An 18,491-nucleotide genomic window follows, 5' to 3' on the forward strand; every position below is an offset into this window, starting at 1 on the left:
ATTAACACTTCACTTTCAGGTTCCCTCTATGCCCACTTTCTGGAGAGTTTTTATCATAAGGACTTAATAGGTTAGATGCCGTTAAAGAGAAGATTGATAAATTGGAAAATAGGTTATTAGACAATATCTAGACAGCACATGAAAGTTAAAAAAGGGTGAAAAATTCAGGAAAGAGCATAAGAGAGATATAGAACATAGTGAAGAGGTCTAACATACATTGTTGCCTCAGAAAGATAATTGGCAAAAGTAATGTCTGAGTGATGACAGCTAGTAATTTTTCAATATGGACAGTTTTCCATGTAGAGGAGTGGAGGCTGCTCTTTCCTTAATGTCAAAGAGAAGTTCCCAACTTGCATTTCATGCCTGTCCCTGAACCAGTCACAGTGGCAGTGTGGCTGGGGAGATTAAAAGGTGCTGACTGCTTCAGACTTCTGTATCCTACCCTAAAAATTGATAAGAACAATGAGAGCAGACATTTACGTAGTGCCTGCTGTGTACCAGGCGTACTGTTCTTTGTACTTCACGTTTGGTATGTAAACCCTTTTTAGCTACATAAACTGTGGCGCAGAGAAGTTAGGTCACTTAACTTGGACATGGTCACAGCTAGTAAGTGGCAAAACCAGGATTCAGTCCTCATCAGTTAGACCCTAGAATCTGCACTCTTTTTCTGCTATGTTATACTTTCTCACCTTCTTAAGCCCCACAGATAGATGTGGAATTACAGGACCCTACTAGGGTGAGGAAAGGAGAGAATGTATGCTAAATATCATGGACTGGATGTTTGTGTCCCTCTCCAAATTCAGATGTTAAAGCCGTAACCTATAGTATGGCTGTATTTGGAGATGGGACCTTTAAGGAAGTAATGAAGGTTAAATGAGGTCATGATGATGAGGCCCTGATCCAATGGGATTAGTGTTCTTATAAGAAGAGACACAGAGCACGTGGGTGCTCTCTCTCTCCTCCCCTCTACCTCCATGCAACCACTAGGAGAGGCCATATGAGGGACATAGTGAGAAGGTGGCTGTCTGCAAGCCAGGAAGAGAGCCCTCACCAGAAACCAAATCAGCGAGAACCTTGATCATGGACTTCCAGCCTCTAGAACTGTGAGAAAATAAATTTCTGTTTTTTAAACCACCCAGTATATGATATTTTGTAATGTCAGTCCAGGCAGATGCATACAGTAGGAAAGCAATCAGCTTGCATTGACCCTAAATCTCTTAATGATATGGAGCAATGTCTGGGTCAGTACTGCCTTCCAAGTCTGAGAGAGCTGGGCTTTCTTTGTGATTCCACCATTCCACAGATGCATGACCTTGGGCAAGCCACTTACTCTTCCTCTGGAAAATGGCATTAGTAATTCTGGCAAGAAAAGAGCCTAGTACTGTGCGTTGAACATAATGGGCACTTCATGAACTTTAATATTCATGATGCATTACTAAATGAAAAAGGTGGAATACAAGAAAATAAGCATATCATTCTTCTTTTTGTAAAAAAAAGAAAAATTACATGAATACTTAGGGAAATACCACAGAAGTTTATGTGAAGTCATGATCATGTCTGCTCTGGCTCTCTGGTTTATGACTGTTTACATGATGTTTAGTTTCTACTTGTTGCCTTGATACATTTTCTAATTTTTTTCTATGGAAAATATGTGCTAATTTGATAGCAATAAGAGAGTCTGAGGGGCAACTTGGCATATATCTGTTTATATACTTACCTGCACCTCCATGTGCAGCCAGCCTTGGGCTGCTCAGTTCCTGGCCCTGGTTGGGACAGAGTTGCAGGCTTGCTCTGCTTTTCTCTGCAGTGCCATCCTGAAGTGAGCATGCTCAGGTTTTACTGGCCTGAGTCCCCATAAATCTAGCATAGATTTAAAGGGGAATTTATGGAGTTTTTTGTGATCCAGGGTAAGGGACGCTGGGCGGCCATAAGCCTGGCATGAGGCCTCAAGCATCAGGCTCTATAGCTCCAGGGGCCCTGGCAAGGTTACAGGCCCTCTGATGGGACCTGTGACACCCCAAGAGGGCTCAGAATTGAGCAGCCCATCCTGCAGGGCTTTTGAGACTGGAGAAAAAGCTCGGATGTCCGCCTTCCTACTTCTCCTCTTTCAGAAGGTCTCACTTCCTGCTGATTTCTAGGCCTTGGGTTTGATGAGGTGGGAAAAGAGGGGATGACGAGGCAGCATGGAGGAAGAAGGGCCCCTGGGATGCAGATGCAGCACCAGCTTGGCTTCTGCTGAGCACCCTTAGAGAGCCAGCACTCACCTCCCTGGGCCTGAGAATGTAGTCTGGTGTCCCCTGATGTTTGGGGCTCCTTCTGCTTGGGCCTGCTACTCCCACTGCTCACAGGGGAAAGCTGAGGCTCAGAGATGGGGCTGCAGAGCCCAGGGTCAGACTTAAGACCCTGTTGGCCTGAGGCTGCCCTCTGCGGCCACTGGGGTGCACTGCCTGGGAGAACAGGCTGCTGTTGCTGGAGACACATCACCCCAGGGAGGCTGTGACTGTGTGTCCCCATCTGTCAAGAAAGTAAGAGAGAGACTTTTACTAAAGTACTGGCTACACTGGTATCACACCTCTACGTCTGTTATCTCATTTACTCCTCACAGCCACCCTTGGAGCTGAGATTCTTATTCCTCTTTTACAAATGAAGGAATTGAGGCTCAGAAAGTAGGGTCAAGCAGCCAGAAAGTTAATGATGGCGCTAGGAATTCAACCTAGGTGTGTGTGTGTGGCAAAACTTGTTCTGTTTCCCCAAGTCACAATGTCTGACATAAAGTAAGCACGAAAGAGAACTTTGGACAATTGTTGTAGCCTCCCATTCCCCAATGTTTCATAGCACCTCCTGTGGGTCTAACCATGTGCTCAGAGTGAGGGGAAAAGCCCTGGTGGGGCCAGGTGTCAAGAGAACCTGCTTGCTGTGTGACTGGGAACAGTCTCTCCCCAGTCCAAGCCCCTGTTTTCTCTTCTGTGTGTGAAGAAAGTTGGACAAAATCATTTGTCAAGATGCACTGACATTCAGCAGTTCTGGAGCTCCAAGACCCTTGTCCTGAAGGATTTCACAGACTCTAGGGGAGGCCAGGCTTTAACTGCATGTGAAAGCATCAGTGTGGGGGTATAGATTAGAGTCTTACAGTCCCCACCTTGTGGTGATGTTGAGATTTAGAGATAAAACTGATGCTGAAGCTCCAATACTTTGGCCACCTGACAGGAAGAACCGACTCATTGGAAAAGACTCTGATGCTGGGAACGATTGAAGGTAGGAGGAGAAGGGGACAACAGAGGATGAGATGGTTGGATGGCATCACTGACTCAATGGACATAAATTTGAGTAAGCTCCAGGAGTTGGTGATGGACAGGGAAGCCTGGCATGCTGCAGTCCATGGGGTCTCAAAGAGTCGGACACAACTGAGCGACTGAACTGAACTGAACTGGGAGATCAAACATGTCAAGTATTTGGCAGATGCTGGGTTAGGTGCACCCTAACTGGCAACTGTTTGCAGGGACTGACCTATGCAGAGGTGGGAGAGCGGGAAAGATCAAAGAACATTCCAGAAGGAGATGCACTTCTGCTGAACTTTGGGGGCCCAGAGGGATTTGGAAGGCGTCATGCACCCTGAGTGGAGGGCAGGGGGAAATGCAGCATGACAGCAAAGTGCTGTGGGAGTGGGAGGTAATGCCCGGATAGGGGGTGAGCCCAGGCTGTGGGGACCCCCAAACCAGGCTGAAGGCACCTTCATTTATCAGATGCCACCAAGGGCCGGCCCTGCAGTCAGAGCAGACAGTGATTTTCATGTCATCAGCTCCCTCCTGTAAAATGCTCCTGTTTTACAGATGTAGAAAGGTGTAATTGTAAAGCCCACCTCTAACTGCTGCACTAGATTGGGGTCAGTATGTTACAGTCCAAGAGCCAGTGAGCTCTTCTCAATAAAGTTTTATTGGCACACAGCCCCATCTTCTGTTTACATGTTGTCTGTGGCTGCTTTTCACAGTAAAACAGATTCAGGTAGTTGTGGCAGAGAATGTATGGCCTGTAGAGCTTAAAATACGTACTGTCTTGCCTATACAGAGAAAGTTTGCTATCTGAGCCCTGCATTTGCTGTGTGAGCTTGGGCGAATTGTTTGCCCCCTCGGAGCCTCCCTGGCCAGCTTCTGGGGGTTGTAGCAAAGCTCATAGGGGGTGGCCATGAAATGTTTTATGGACTGTAAATTGCAGTACCGTATCACTAACCGGGCACCTGGTGAGCACTAAAAGTCTGCCTATCCATTAACAAGGAGCAGTCATCATGTAGGCCTTCCTAGACCCAGCCAGTGGCTGTTCCTGGGACAAGGAGGTGGCATCTGGGCCTGAGATGCTGAATGCATCATTGTCCTTCTCATGCAGACTTGGCAGTTTTCAGTGTAAATTAAAATTCCTGTGGGGAGTCACCTTATATATGGTACCACTTTATAGCCAAGTCATTACGGTAATTTGCAAAATGCTGTGGTGTGTAACTAGAGCCACTTTCTTTGGATTTGCTGGCTGTGACCTCATTCAGGCTGCCCAGTCCTACATTTGGTGATACCTTAGCTTTGGGGGTTTGTCCTTCTGAGCCTGGTCTCAGGGTCATCCAGACCTGACCATCCCGGGGTCATACTTCTCACACAGGGCCCTGCCTCCAGCCCTGAACTAGACTCAGGGATAAATGGAAGAAGTAGTTATTATTATCATCACTATTGCTTTTTAAGTGCTTAATGTGAGTTAGGCACCATGGCAAATGCATTGTGTTCGTGATCTCACTTAATTGTCCCCACAATCTTGTGAGGTAGGTGTCAGCACCATTTTACAGATAAGAAAACTGAGACTTGCAGAGGAAACCAAACCAAACTCTTAACCTAGCCGGGGGTGTGCCAGTCCAGGTTCTTCTATGGATTTTCTGTGTGACTAAAGCAGGTCCTGACCCTCTCTGAGCCTCAGTTTCTTTATCTATTAGTAAAATAGATGGTTACTCAGTCCCAGGCCTGACATTCTAGCTTTTCTCATCAATTTGCAAAAATAAAGAGGATCCTGTCACCCTCCAAGCCTCCCAAGAAGCTTCAGTTATGTGGGGAGAACCAAGTCCGAGGTCTGCTTTTGGCTCCCTGTGGTACAGAGGGAGGCATAACTTCTGGGTGCCAGTCCCTTTTTAGGGTACCCACAGCTGCCTCAGGGCAGCGGGGCTGATGTGTCCCTCTCATTTCCCTGCCTTCCCAGAGAAGGACGCCACCCCTGCTTCCTGGAGACAGACAGTAAGCCAGGGTAGGCCCTGCGATGCCCTTGGGGACAGAGAGGCTAAATGCCAACAGGCAGAAAGGCAGTGGGGGGGCCCAGGGTTGCAGAATGACAGTAACCACATCTTTCCAGTAGTGGCGGCATCTCTGGGACACAGCCTCTGCTTTAATTTCTAGGTTTTGAGAATGCATGTGGCCTGGAACAGGGTCTGGCATGGGTTTGCGGAGACCTGGGTTTGGACTTAGCAGTTGCCATGTGACCTCGGGTGGCCACTTGCCAGCTCTGGTGCTTCTGTCCCTCTGTGAGGTGGGGAGGCCAGTGCTTTCATCAGGGTGCTGTGAGGGTCACGTAAGACCAGGGCTTGAATGGACTTGGAGCCCCGAGTAGTGCCAAACAGTGACCAAGGGGCTCCTTCCTCTCTCCTTCCCTTTGTTTAGTGTAGGAAAGCTTCTTACTGTGTCCAGTGGAGAAGAAGCCAGTAGTCCCCAACTGTTGGTCTAGTAATGACTATTTCTTCCCCCGAGAGGTGATGGGTTTATATCTCAGCTGAGCCCCTTACTCTCTGTGTGACCTTGGTAACCCACTAAACTTCTCTGAGTCTTTGTCTCAGATGGAGTGGTCTTACCACCTGGCAGAGTTGTTGCAAAGATTGGAGTTTAGGAGTCATTGTAATGAGTGTACTTTGACTTCCCCAGAGGCTCCGCAACATGATCTTATTGGAGTCGAAGTTGGGGATGCTTGCCTCAGAGTCCACAGTTATTGATCAGTTGACTGAGAGGCAACAGGACGGGACTTGAGCTTTGAAGTCTGAGGGATCTGGGTTTGTGTTGTGACCCTACCTCTTACAGACCTCAGTGCCTAGGGGAAGGCACCTAATCTGCAAATCTCAACTTTTCTCATCTGGAAAATGGCTGTAATGAGTCCACCTCACAGGGATGAATGCTTCAAAGAATCAAATGTTCCTGGTAATCAAGTGGGAAGGCTTGATGAATAGGACTTGATAGATGCTGGGCTGCTGGGCACCTTCCGGGGCCTTACCTTCCATCTCTCCACATGTCTTCCTGTGGGAAGAAGGAGCAGGTAACCCAGAGTGGGTAGGTTACCCAACGGGCCTGTTGGGTAAAGAACCTCAGAACCACATCCTTGACTCAAAGGCTCTGGAAGAAAGACCCTGGCAGAACAGCCCCACGTGATGATGAAGCTGTCTTTGTGCCAAATGCTATTAATGGTCATAAAATTATCCACAGTTTTCTGAGGCTCAGTCCCAGGGTTTGCCTCAATGGGACAATAAAATCACAAGCAGAAATGATGTGGGAAAGGCAGAGACCGCCAAGCAGAGACAGAATTAAATGAGTGGCAGCCTGCTCTCATTAACTCAGGCTGTTCACATTTGTTACCAGGGATTTCTTTTTAATTAAAAAACGGTCAATTTATTAAAAAATAAGCTTGTGAGGGGCTGGCCAAGCAGCAGCCAAAGCCGGCGGGAGTGAGGTTTCCTCACAGCAGGACGTTGGCCAGTGCTTGGCCTGAGAAAGTGACCAGAGGGCCACTTCTGAGGACATGCTTGTCTGGAGATGCGTCAGCTGCCCTGGGACCTTGAGAGCATTGCATTCTCACCTGCAAACTGTAAAGAGCTTGGCAGGTGAATGCCTGTGTCTGCTGGAGCTTTGGGCACATGGCGAATTAGCACTGAGGGTCTGGCCTCCTGTGAAAGGGCTGCCGTGGTGGCAGGCAGGGTAGAATTAGGCTTGGGGGAGCTGGATCCTTGAGAATGAGGTTGGACTTTTGTCACTCTGAGAGGCCACTTTTTATCACATAGGGATTAAAACATGGGGTTTGGGTCTGATGGGCATGACCCAGACTGTTACTAGCTGTGTGATAAAGTGAGCAGTTTAGCCGTCCTGAGCCTCTACTTTCTCCTCTGTACAATGGGTATAACCCTGATCTGTCCTTGCAAGGGCAGCAGGAGGCCCCGATGAGGCAGGGGAGTGAGGACCTGCGCATACTGCTCAGCAAAGGGCACTTCTCTTGTCCTTGTCCTTACACTTCCGGGCTAATTGTGCACTGATATCAGCTCTTTTCCCATCTTACTGGTTTATCTTGCTCAGTGTTGACAGTCCCCAGACAGTCCTTGGGCCTTTTGTTGTTTAGTCACTAAGTCGTGTCTGACTCTTTTGTGCCCCCATGGATTGTAGCCCTCCAGTCTCCTTTGTCCATGGAATTTCCCAGTCAAGAATACTGGAGTGGGTTGCCATTTCCTTCTCCAGAGGATCTGTCCGACCTACGAATCGAACCCACATCTCCTGCATCGCAGTAGGATTCTTTACCCCTGAGCCACTGGGAAAGCCCCCTTGGGCCTGTTCGTAATGTTTTATCACCTCCATCAGACACTCTGTACTTTTCAGAGTGCTGTTTGATGTTAAGAGCACTTTCCACTCCTGGTATCCCTCTTACTAGGCACCCACGCTTGCCTGGGGGCTCTGCACCTCGGCTCTCAACACCTGACAACATATCTGGAGAACCTGGATGGCTGTCCCTATTTTGTACTGGGGGACTCAGCCTTGGGGAAGGACTTGTCTGAGTCACAGGCTTGGTTGGGGGCAGGAGGGGCTCACGTGGGCCTCACCAGGCCCTGAAGCCCATACCCTTTCCTCGTTAGCATAACCCTGGCAAGTGACTGGGTGGAAAGTTCAGGAAGACAGGCTTTGGATTAACCCTCATCACACTGTAAATGAGGAAACTGAGATGCAGAGGGGGCAGTGAACATGTAGCAACCATGCCTAACATTTGTTTATACTTTATATAGTTTTTAAGGGCTTTCTGTAGATTTCAAGGGGCTTCCGAGATGGCAGAGAGGTAAAGAATCCACCTGCCAATGCAGAAGCCGCAGAAGATGCAGGTTCAGTCTCTGATTCAGGATGATCCCCTGGAGTAGGAAATGGCAACCCACTCCAGTAGTCTTGCCCGGGGAATCCCATAGACAGAATAGCCTGGCAGACTACAGTCCATGGGACTGTAAACAGTTGAACACGACTGAGCATGCACATAGATTTCAAGACTAATTGAGGCATATCTACCTCAGTTTGTCTCCTTAAAAATCCAGGAGTTGGGCACAGCAGGGCCTGTGATAGCCCGTCAAAGAACCACGGAGATAGAGAGGTGTGAATAACTGTGTACCGTGCCTCTGTGGAGTAACGCAATTTGGAGAACAACATGCATTGAGCTTTGGTGATAACAAGAACACGTAACGCAATTTGGAGAACAACGTGCATTGAGCTTTGGTGATAACAAGAACACATGCTGCTTAGTGAGCACCTCCTCTTTGACCTATAAATGTCGGTGACACACACCCATTGGGCACCCAGCCCCCACTGTGGCCGTGCATGTTGTCAAATAAGTGCCAGAATCCTAAATTGTCAACTCCAAGAGGCAGGAGTGCATGTTGTCTAGCCCACCATGTTTCCCGCACCCGGAATAGTGTCTGGTATGTTGTAAGTGTTCTGTGTTTGTATGAAGATGAACAGTTACCCACTGGAGCTCAGCATCTGCATCTGAGAACTGGGGATTTTATTACAGACCTCGTTGGTGATTATGGGAATTAATAGGTGTCCCCAGTGCCTGGTGCAGCAGAGACTCGGGCAGTATTGCCCAAGGGGCTCGGTGCCATGTGTACCCCAGTGACTGCCCTGTACCCACACCTTCTACAGCCCGTCCCCACTCACTTTGTCTCCTCTTGTCCCTCTCTGCATAGTGAACGGGAGCTACGGCCACTGCACTCCAGGCTCGGAGAAGAGTCTGCTGGATCTGGACCTTGCCGAGGGACCTGGCCCCACCTGCCGCCAGGGCCTGTTCCTCCCTACAGGAAGCCCGCCACCCCGGGGCCACCCCCTCGCCTGCGAGAGGCTGCTGCATTTCCCCCACCCCAGCAGGTACGCGCTCCAGCCCCACGCATCAGCTGCCTTCTGTAGACGGTCCCTAGGCCCCACAGACCTAGGGTCTCCAGACCTGGCTCATGGGACACACAGGGAAACTGAGGCATGGGAGGGCTAGAGACCAGCTGGAGCCCGTGAGGCATGTGGATAGCTGCCTGGTCTAGGTTCCATATGTCAGCACTGCAGTGCCTCATGAGACGTAGGAATGATCTTACTGAGGTGGGTTTCCCCATTGCCGAAGCTGAGCTTACTGTTAGAATTAGTCATTTCGGAAGAATAAGATTCAGAGGATGGTAGAGAAGTTGGGGAGGGAGACCTCAGCTCAGGGTTCATGCACAGTGTAGTGTCCATCCCTGGACCGTTCCTAGAGTGGAGAGGAGTTCCTCCACCCAGGAGTTCCTCCTGCCCCAGGAAGCCGTTGCCCCATAGAACTCTGCCACGTAACCATCATTCAATGCTGGTGCATTTCCAGTGACATGTACCTCTGAAGAGATACTCACGTCAGATTGCATGTGGGACTGAACGCCGCCTCCTGAGACTTCTCCAAGGGTCCCAACCTTGTTGCTATGCCCTCTAGTTTGCTGACAGGCAGAGACCATCCCCAGGCAGGCCTCTGCACCCACCCACTCAGCCCCAGGGCCTTCATCCACTGCCTGGGGCTGCTCTCCTGGGACCTGTCTCACTGATCAGAAAGTCTAAAACTGGCCCACTCGCCCGTTTATAGTTGATTCCTTCACCAATCATTTATCAAGCCCCAGTTCTGTGCTGGGCATCATGGTTCATCCTGGGAGTGGGGGTGCCTTGGTGAAGGAAGTAAAGGTCTCCCCAACAGAGTTTACTCTTCAGTGAGAGCTTCATGATGGGAGAGAGTCCTAGTTAGCAGGGGGCTTATTCTTCCCACATGGAACCATTTTCTTTGAGACTATAGACTCTCTGTGGCTTTCTTTGATATCAGTAAGACTTCTGATTTACATCAGTGTATTAATCTGCTTGTGCAACTCAGTGAAGCTATGGGCCGTGCCTGCAGGGCCACTCAAGATGGGTGGGTAATAGTGAAGAGTTCTGACACAGCGTGATCCACTGGAGGAGGGAATGGCAATCCACTCCAGTATTCTTGCTGCCAGAACCCCATGAACAGTATGAAAAGGCAAAAGATATGACATCAGAAGATGAGCCACCCCCACCCACCTCAGGTCAGAAGTTGTGCAATATGCTACTGGGGAAGAGTGGAGGGCAATTACTAATAGCTCCAGAAAGAATGAAGCAGCTGGGGCATAGTGGAAATGACGCTCAGTTGTGGATGTGTCTAGTAGTAAAGGTGAAGTCTGACGCTGTAAAGAACAGTACTGAGCAGGAACCTGGAATGTTACATCCATGAATCAAGTTATATTGAACGTAGCTAAGCAGGAGGTGGCAAGAGTGAACATTGGTATCTTAGGAATCAGTGAACTAAAATGGATGACAACAGACAAATTTAATTCAGATGACCATTACATCTACTACTGTGGGTAAGAATTCCTTAGAAGAAGTGGAGTACCTCTCCTAGACAACAAAAGGGTCCACAATGCAGTACTTGGGTGCAATCTCAAAAATGACAGAATGATCTCATTTTGTTTCCAAGGCAAACCATTCAACATCAAGTAATACAAGTATTACAAGTCCATGCCTCAACAACTAATGCCGAAAAAGCTGAAGTTGACGGACCGGGTGAAGACCTACAAGACCTTCTAGAACTGACACCAAAAAAAGATAACCTTTTCATCATAGGGTATTGGAATGCAAAAGTAGGAAGTCAAGAGTTCCCGGTGGTAACAGGCAAGTTTGGCCTTGGGATAAAAAATGAATCAGGCAAAGGCTAGCAGAGTTTTGTCAAGAGAACACACTGGTCATAGCAAACCCTTTCTTCCAACAACACAAGAGACAGCTCTGCACATGGACATCACCAGATGGTGAATACTGAAATTAGATTGATTATATTCTTTGCACCTGAAGATGGAGAAGCTCCATACAGTCTGCAAAAACAAGACCTGGAACTGACTGTGGCTCAGATCAAGAGCTCCTTATCACAAGATTCAGGCTTGAATAGAAGAAAGTAGGGAACAACACTGTACTATTCAGGTGTGACCTAAATCATATCCCTTATGATTATACAGTGGAGGTGATGAATAGATTTGAAGGATTAGTCTGGCAGACAGGATGCCAGAAGAACTATGGGCGGAGGTTTATAACATTGTATAGGAGGCAGTGGCCAGAACCATCCCAAAGAAAAAGAAAAGCAAGAAGGCAAAGTGGTTGTTTGAGAGGCTTTACAAATGGTTGAGAAAAGAAGAGAAGTAAAGGTAAGGGAGAAAAAGAAAGATATATTCAATATTCAACTAAATACAGAGTCCAGAGAATAACAGGGAAAGCCTTATAGTTAAGAAAGCCTTCTTAACTGAACGATGCAAAGAAATAGAGGGAAACAATAGAATGGGAAAGACTAGAGAGCTCTTCAAGAAAATTGGAGATACCAAGGAAACATTTCATGCAAAGATGGGCACAATAAAAGGACAGAAACAGTAAGGATGCAACAGAAGTAGAAGAGGTTAAGAAGAGGTGGCAAGAAAACACAGAAAAACTGTACAAAAAAGGTCTTAGTATCCCAGATAACCACGATGATGTGGTCACTCACCTATAGCCAGGTATCCTGGAGTGTGAAGTCAAGTAGGCCTTAGGAAGCATTACTACGAACAAAGCTAGTGGAGGTGATGGAATTCCAGTTGAGTTATTAAAAACCCTAAGAGATGATCCTGTTAAAGTGCTTCAGTCAGTATGCCAGCAAATTTGGAAAACTCAGTAGTGGTCACAGGATAAAGAAAAGGTCGGTTTTCATTCCAACCCCAAAGAAAGGCAATGCCAAAGAATGTTCGAACTACCACACAATTGCACTCATTTCACATGCTAGCAAGATAATGTTCAAAATCTTTCAAGCTAGGCTTCAGCAGTACATGAACTGAGAACTTCCAGATGTACAAGCTGGGTTTAGAAAAGGCACAGGAACCAGAGATCAAATTGCCAACATTTGTTGGATCATAGAGAAACCAAGGGAATTCCAGAAAAACATCCACTTCTGTTTCATTGACTGCACGAAAGCCTTTAACTGTGTGGATCACAACAAACTGTGGAAAATTCTTAGAGATGGGAATACCAGACAGCCTTACCTGTCTCCTGAGAAACCTGTATACAGGTCAAGAAGCAACAGTTAGAATTGGACATAGAACAATAGACTGGTTCAAAGTTGAGAAAGGAGTACATCAAGGCTGTGTATTGTCACCCTGCTTATTTAACTTCTATGAAGGGTACATCATGCGAAATGCTGGGCTGGGTGAAGCACAAACTGGAATCAGGATTACTGTGAGAAATATCAATAACCTCAGATAAGCAGATGATACTACCCAAATGGCAGAAAGTGAAGAGGAACTAAAGAGCCTCTTGATGAAAGAGAGTGAAAAAGCTGGTTTAAAGCTCAACATTCATAAAACTAAGGTCATGGCATCAAGTCCCATCACTTCATGGCAAATAGATGGGGGAAGTGGAAGCAGTGACAGATTTTATTTTCTTGGGTTTCAAAATCACTGCAGACAGTGACTGCAGTCATGAAATTAAAAAAACACTTGCTCCTTGGAAGGAAAGTTAGGATAAACCTAGTCAGCGTATTAAAAAGCAGAGACATCACTTTGCTCACAAAGGTCCATATTGTCAAAGCTATGGTTTTTCCAGTAGTTATGTACAGATGTGAGAATTGGACCATAAAAGATGGCTGAGCGCTGAAGAACTGAAGCTTTCAAACTGTGTGCTAGAGGAGACTCATGAGAGTCCATTGGACTGCAGGGGGATCGAATCAGTCAGTTCTAAAGGAAATCAGTCCTGAATATTCATTGGAATGACTGATGCTGAACCTGAAGCTCCAGTATTTCCCACCTGATGAGAAGAGCTGACTCACTGGAAAAGACCTTGATGCTGGCAAAGGTTGAGGGCAAGAGGAGAAGCAGGCAACAGGGGATGAAATGGTTGGATGGCATCACTGACTCAATGGACATGTGTTTGAGCAAACTCTGGGGGATGGTGAGGGACAGTGAAGCCTGGTGTGCTATAGTTCATGGGGTTGCAAAGAGTTGAACGAACGTGACTTAGTAACTGAATAACAATGGCTCGTCTGCTTGGGCTGCCATAACAAAACCCTTCCGATTGGGTGGCTTAAAGAACAGACATTTATTTCCTCACAGTTCTGGAGGTCCAAGATCAGGGTGTCTGCAGGTTTGGTTTCTCCTGAGGGCTCTCTCCTTGGCTTGCAGATGGCCGCCTTCTTGCTTCCCTGTGTCCTCACGGGGTGTTTTCTTGGTGTGTACACCTCTGGTGTCTTGTCTTCTTACAAGGACTCCAGTCCCGTTGGATCAGGGCCTTGCCCTATTTCCACATTTAACCTTAATTATCTCCCTAAAGGTCCTACCTCCAAATCCAGTCACAGTGGGAGTTAGGACTTCAAACTATGAATTTTAAGGGGACACGTTTAAGTACCTGACGAGGAGTAAGCAAGCTCCTTTTAGACTTTGATCTGTGCATTGTTTAGCGACAGTCAAATGCATTCCTCTGCTTGATTGTTCACTGAGGCTCCCCTGGCAGCATCTAGTTTGCTCAGTGAAATTTCTTCTATCTTATGGAAGAAACTATACTAACCTAGTCAAAGCTTAGGAAGCAGAATTCCCCCCTCCCTTTTTTTTTTTTTTTTTGGTAGAGATGATCAGAAACATCATTTGTTATTTTGGATGTCATTTGTCAGAGCATAGCAGAGTCTGTACCCAGGGCCCTACACCAGCGTCAGTCTGAGTCGCTGCTGCTTCTGCTGCTCATCTGGCTCTTCCAAACGTCCTCATTTCCCTGAAGAAAAAGAGCCCCCAGGCCCCACCCCACACCCAGTTGCATCCTGTGCCCTCTCCCTCCCACTGGATTGCCTTGTGTCTTGGGGTCTCTCCATTCATGCTGTGCCCTCTGATTCAAACAGATCGGGTTCAAACTCCTGCTCTCACTGCCTGCCTCTGAGGGCTGGGCACATTGCTTCATTCCTAAGTCAAATAGATGGTAGTGTCTCCCTTGAAGAATTTGGCCATGCGGTCCGCAGATGCGTGCGTCGTTGTATTGTTGGGGTTCATGAGACGGCCCCTGGGAAAGCGGCTGGAGTTGTTCCTTCTTTCTAGGGACCTGTGCTCACAGTTTCTAGAGATTGCGATGGGAATTGCCTGGGGTGACAGGCCTCTGCAGCAGAGCAGGGCCAGAACGGCTGCCTGGCCTCACAGGGACAGCAAGGGCGAGAAGAGGGGCTGCCTTAGCTGGCATTCAGAGCCAGGAGACCCTGGGGCCTGAGCTGACCCTTCCCTGCCTGATGCCAGTCAAGGTTTTGCTGTTGATTATTCAGGTAGCTAGCTTCCCTAGTGGCTCAGTGGTCAAGAATCCACCTGCAGTGCAGGAGATGTGGGTTTGATCCCTGCATTGAGACGATCCCCTGGAGGAGGACATGGCAACTCACTCCACTGTTCTTGCCTGGAGAATCCAATGGACAGAGGAGCCTGGTGGGCCATAGCCCATGGGCTCACGAAAGATTCAGGCATGACTTAGCAACTAAACCACAAATTCAGGTAACTCAGTCACAGAACAACACAGCTCTTCTCTTCTCCTAGTGTTGGTTGCTTTAACCTGGCTTTATTATTTTCTAATTTATTTATTTTTAATTGGAGGATAGTTGTTTTACAATGCTGTGTTGGTTTCTGCCATACACCAACATGAATCGGTCGTAGGCATACATATGTCCACTCCCTCTTGAACCTCCCTTCCACCTCCCACCCCATCCCACCCCTCTAGGCTGTCACAGAGCACCTGGTTGGGCTCCCTGCATCACACAGCAAATTCCCGCTGGCATCGATTTTATAAACGGTCTGTTTTTAAAGCGATCGCTCCAAACAGATGCTCATCTGGCTGCCCTTCCCCACCCATGCCCACCTTCACCAGACCCAGGATCATGACCACGCCAAGAGCACTATTTTTTTTAAGCTCCACAAAGTCACAACTTCAGATCTTATCTTTAAGCTACTCAGAGCTTTCTCCTGGCAATGGTGGGCCCAGAGTCCCCAGCCCTAGAGATTGGGGGTATGTGTTTGCTCCCTCTGATTCCACCTGGTGACCATGCTCTAGACAGCAGAGTTCCTGGGAAGGAAGAGAGGCCTCTGGTGAAGTGAGGCAGAGACTTGTTCAAGTGTAATTGAGAACCGAACAGAAGAGCCCTTTCCCCAGCCTCCCATCCAGGGAGCACTCCAGGTTAGGTTCTGCACATGGGAAGTCCACACGCTGGGAGGGAAGGGGAACCTAGGCTCTGGTCCCAGCCCTGTCGCTGGTTTGCTGCTTGTGGCTGCTGTGAGCCCCCGGCCCTCTTGGTAGCAATGGTGTTGGAGCCAGTGATGTCTGAGGGCTCTAACTTTCCTTCTCTCCTGTTCTGTCTCCGCTCTGCCATCTCAAGGCTGGAGCTGAGAATGCCAGAGCTGCAGGGACCCTGGGAGGGAGAGGATGGGGCTGCCGGGCCGCGTTGGGCAGCAGAGGGACAGGTGATGACCCCACCACCCCTGGCTCCAAAGAGCCCCAGGATGATGGCGGTAATAATGGCTGGGCTGGTGGCCCCCTTCACCCTGCCGTCCTCTTCCCAGAGGGCTGTCACAGCACCTGCTTCCTCCCTTGATCCTGGCAGCACCCTTTCACGGGTGAGGAAACTGAGGCTTGGCTGGGGAAAGGTACAAGGGCGTGTGGGGTCAGGCTTTGGGCACGTCAGGAGGCCCCTTATTCTGCCCAGCCAGCTGCTGGGGCTTCTCTGGCCCCGAGTCCAGTGTCACTTTGCTGGTGTCTCCCCTTCTCAGAATCCTCTGATGACCGGCAGGCCCTGTCACCTCTCTCTGCACAAACTCGTCCTGCATTTGGGAGAGGCCCTCTCTAGGAACGCGTGTACTGTGTGATGATGACAGCATCTTGACCAGCTGGGCCCTGCCCATCATCATCCTCACCCCAGGAGAGCCATTCAATGTCGGGGTGCAGGGAGAGGCCCAGAGCATCTTGCCAAGGTCTGCACAGCGGGGTGTGGCTGAGCCTGGCCCCAGGTCTCAACCTGAGACCTGAGGGTTGGGAGTTCCCTAGTGGTCCTGTGGCTAACACTCCATGCTCCCAAAATGCAGGAGACCCAGGTTCGATCCTTGGTCAGGAAATTAGATCCTGCATGCCGCCATGAAGATAGAAGATCCTGCGTGCTGCTATTAAGACTCAGCGCGGCCAAATAAGTAAATAAATAAATAAATTTTTTTTTTTTTTAAAAAAGAGAGATCTGAGGGTTAAGAGAAGTTAACCTAGATTTCCCACTGTCCCACTTGGCCTGCCTTCCCACGGCTTCTCCCCAGAGTGGCATTTCGTGCACTCGCTGGCTTGACATTCTGGAACATTCCCCCCAAAGAAAGTTTTCTTCCGTTTTTCCTGGGATGACCCCCTCACTGTGACTGTGATTCAACCCCCTACCCACTGATGTTCACAGTGGAAAAACAGATTGCTTGGGGGCAAAGCATCACATTTTTAGAAATTAAGAATGCTTACAAGAATTAAGAGAGATTTAAGGGACAAGTAAGCAGCATTTAAAACCAACTGGACCTGGTGTCCCTCAGTCAACCATTCTCAGCCTTCTTCCTCCAGAACTCACTAAAAGGTCATGGGCAGGGGGACAGGGCAGACCCAGGGAGGCCTCAGAGGCAGGACAGATGGTGCTTGGTCTGGAGAGGGTAGTCTGGATATAATAAAAGGATAAAATGTGCGCCTTACTGGCATCTTCCTCCACACATTCATGTTTTCAGACCTCCTGCCTCTCCTGAACATCTCCCCAGCCCCCTCCTCTTCTCTCTCCCCTTCTTGCTCCATACTCTTTCCTGCTCACTGGACCACCAGTCCTCATCTCTCTGCTGCCAGCCGTCAGCCTTCCTCCCCTGCTCTGGGCTTCTCCGCCTCCGTCTGTCCTCAGGCTTCCCGCTGTCCCCTGCCTGGCTCCCCCCACTGTGGAGTGCCCGCCCTCTCATGACCCCTCTGCACTGTCTTCCAGGTCCCCCAGGCCCCAGGCCACCTATGTGAATGGTGGCCTCCCAGCCACACAGCACATCAAGCAGGAATCCCTGCCTGACTACCGGGCCATGACGGAAGCTCGTGCACCCCCATCTGCCCACTGCCGCGCCCCATCGGCCACAGGCCTGCACACAGACATGGACCTCCCGGGCCGAGGCCTTGCCAACCCCGCACCTTCCTGCTACCTTCTGGGCAGCGAACCCAGCTCGGGCCTGGGACCCCCACCTGAGGCCCACCTCCCGGAGGGGGGCCTGAAGCGCTGCTGCCTCTTGGGGCTGCCCCCCACCTCCTCGGTCTCCGTCTCGCCCTGCGCTGCCTCCGACATCACCTCCATCATCTGCTCCTCCCAGACAGCCCTGGTTACCTGTGTCAACGGACTCCGGAGCCCCCCTCTGCCAGGAGACACGGGGGGCCCTCCCAAGCGGGCCCGGCCCAGCTCTGTATCCACCGAGAGCCATGAGGGCAGTTTGTGCTTTGAAGCCTGCCGAAAGGCCGGCTTCCTAAAGCAGGAGCCCGCGGACGAGTTCTCAGAGCTCTTCGGGCCTCACCAGCAGGGCCTGCCGCCCCCCTACCCCCTGTCCCAGCTGCCTCCTGGCCCGGGCCTTGGAGGCCTGGGGCTGGGCCTGGCGGGCAGGGGGCTGGCTGGGCGGCAGGCGTGCCGTTGGGTGGACTGCTGCGCAGCCTACGAGCAGCAGGAGGAGCTGGTGCGGCACATCGAGAAGAGCCACATCGACCAGCGCAAGGGCGAGGACTTCACCTGCTTCTGGGCAGGCTGCGTGCGTCGCTACAAGCCCTTCAACGCCCGCTACAAGCTGCTCATCCACATGAGGGTGCACTCGGGTGAGAAGCCCAACAAGTGCATGGTGAGTTCCCACGGCCTCCAGGTTTGCCCCCACAGTGCTGCACCCAGCTCACTGCCCTGGGAGAGCTCTGCCTGGGTGCCTCCCCTGGGGTCTGGCCAGGGTCACCTTGCTTGAAGAGGGAAGGACCAGTCCTGTAGATGTGGCCACCGGTCACAGTGGTCAGTGCCCCATTCACTGGGGACCTTGGCGGAGGGCTCCTCGGACTCACTAGGTACCCTCTTCTCCACCCTCTATGGTCTGGTGTCACACGCACCTGTTCAGGTGGTGACACGTG

General features: G+C 49.8%; 1 protein-coding gene across 4 annotated transcripts in view; it reads left to right on the plus strand.

Annotated features, from left to right (window-relative positions):
• The window catches only part of GLIS1 (GLIS family zinc finger 1), a 238,392-nt gene that overhangs the window by 137,017 nt on the left and 82,884 nt on the right, over positions 1-18,491 (plus strand). For all 4 annotated transcript variants that reach the window (XM_043877985.1, XM_043877984.1, XM_043877982.1 and 1 more), the window contains exons 3-4: positions 8,999-9,176; positions 17,335-18,217. In XM_043877985.1, coding sequence (XP_043733920.1) covers positions 8,999-9,176; positions 17,335-18,217 — 1,061 coding nt within the window. The remainder of the gene's footprint in view (positions 1-8,998; positions 9,177-17,334; positions 18,218-18,491) is intronic.

Source organism: Cervus elaphus, chromosome 20, assembly GCF_910594005.1.
Source record: "Cervus elaphus chromosome 20, mCerEla1.1, whole genome shotgun sequence".
NCBI lineage: Eukaryota > Metazoa > Chordata > Mammalia > Artiodactyla > Cervidae > Cervus > Cervus elaphus.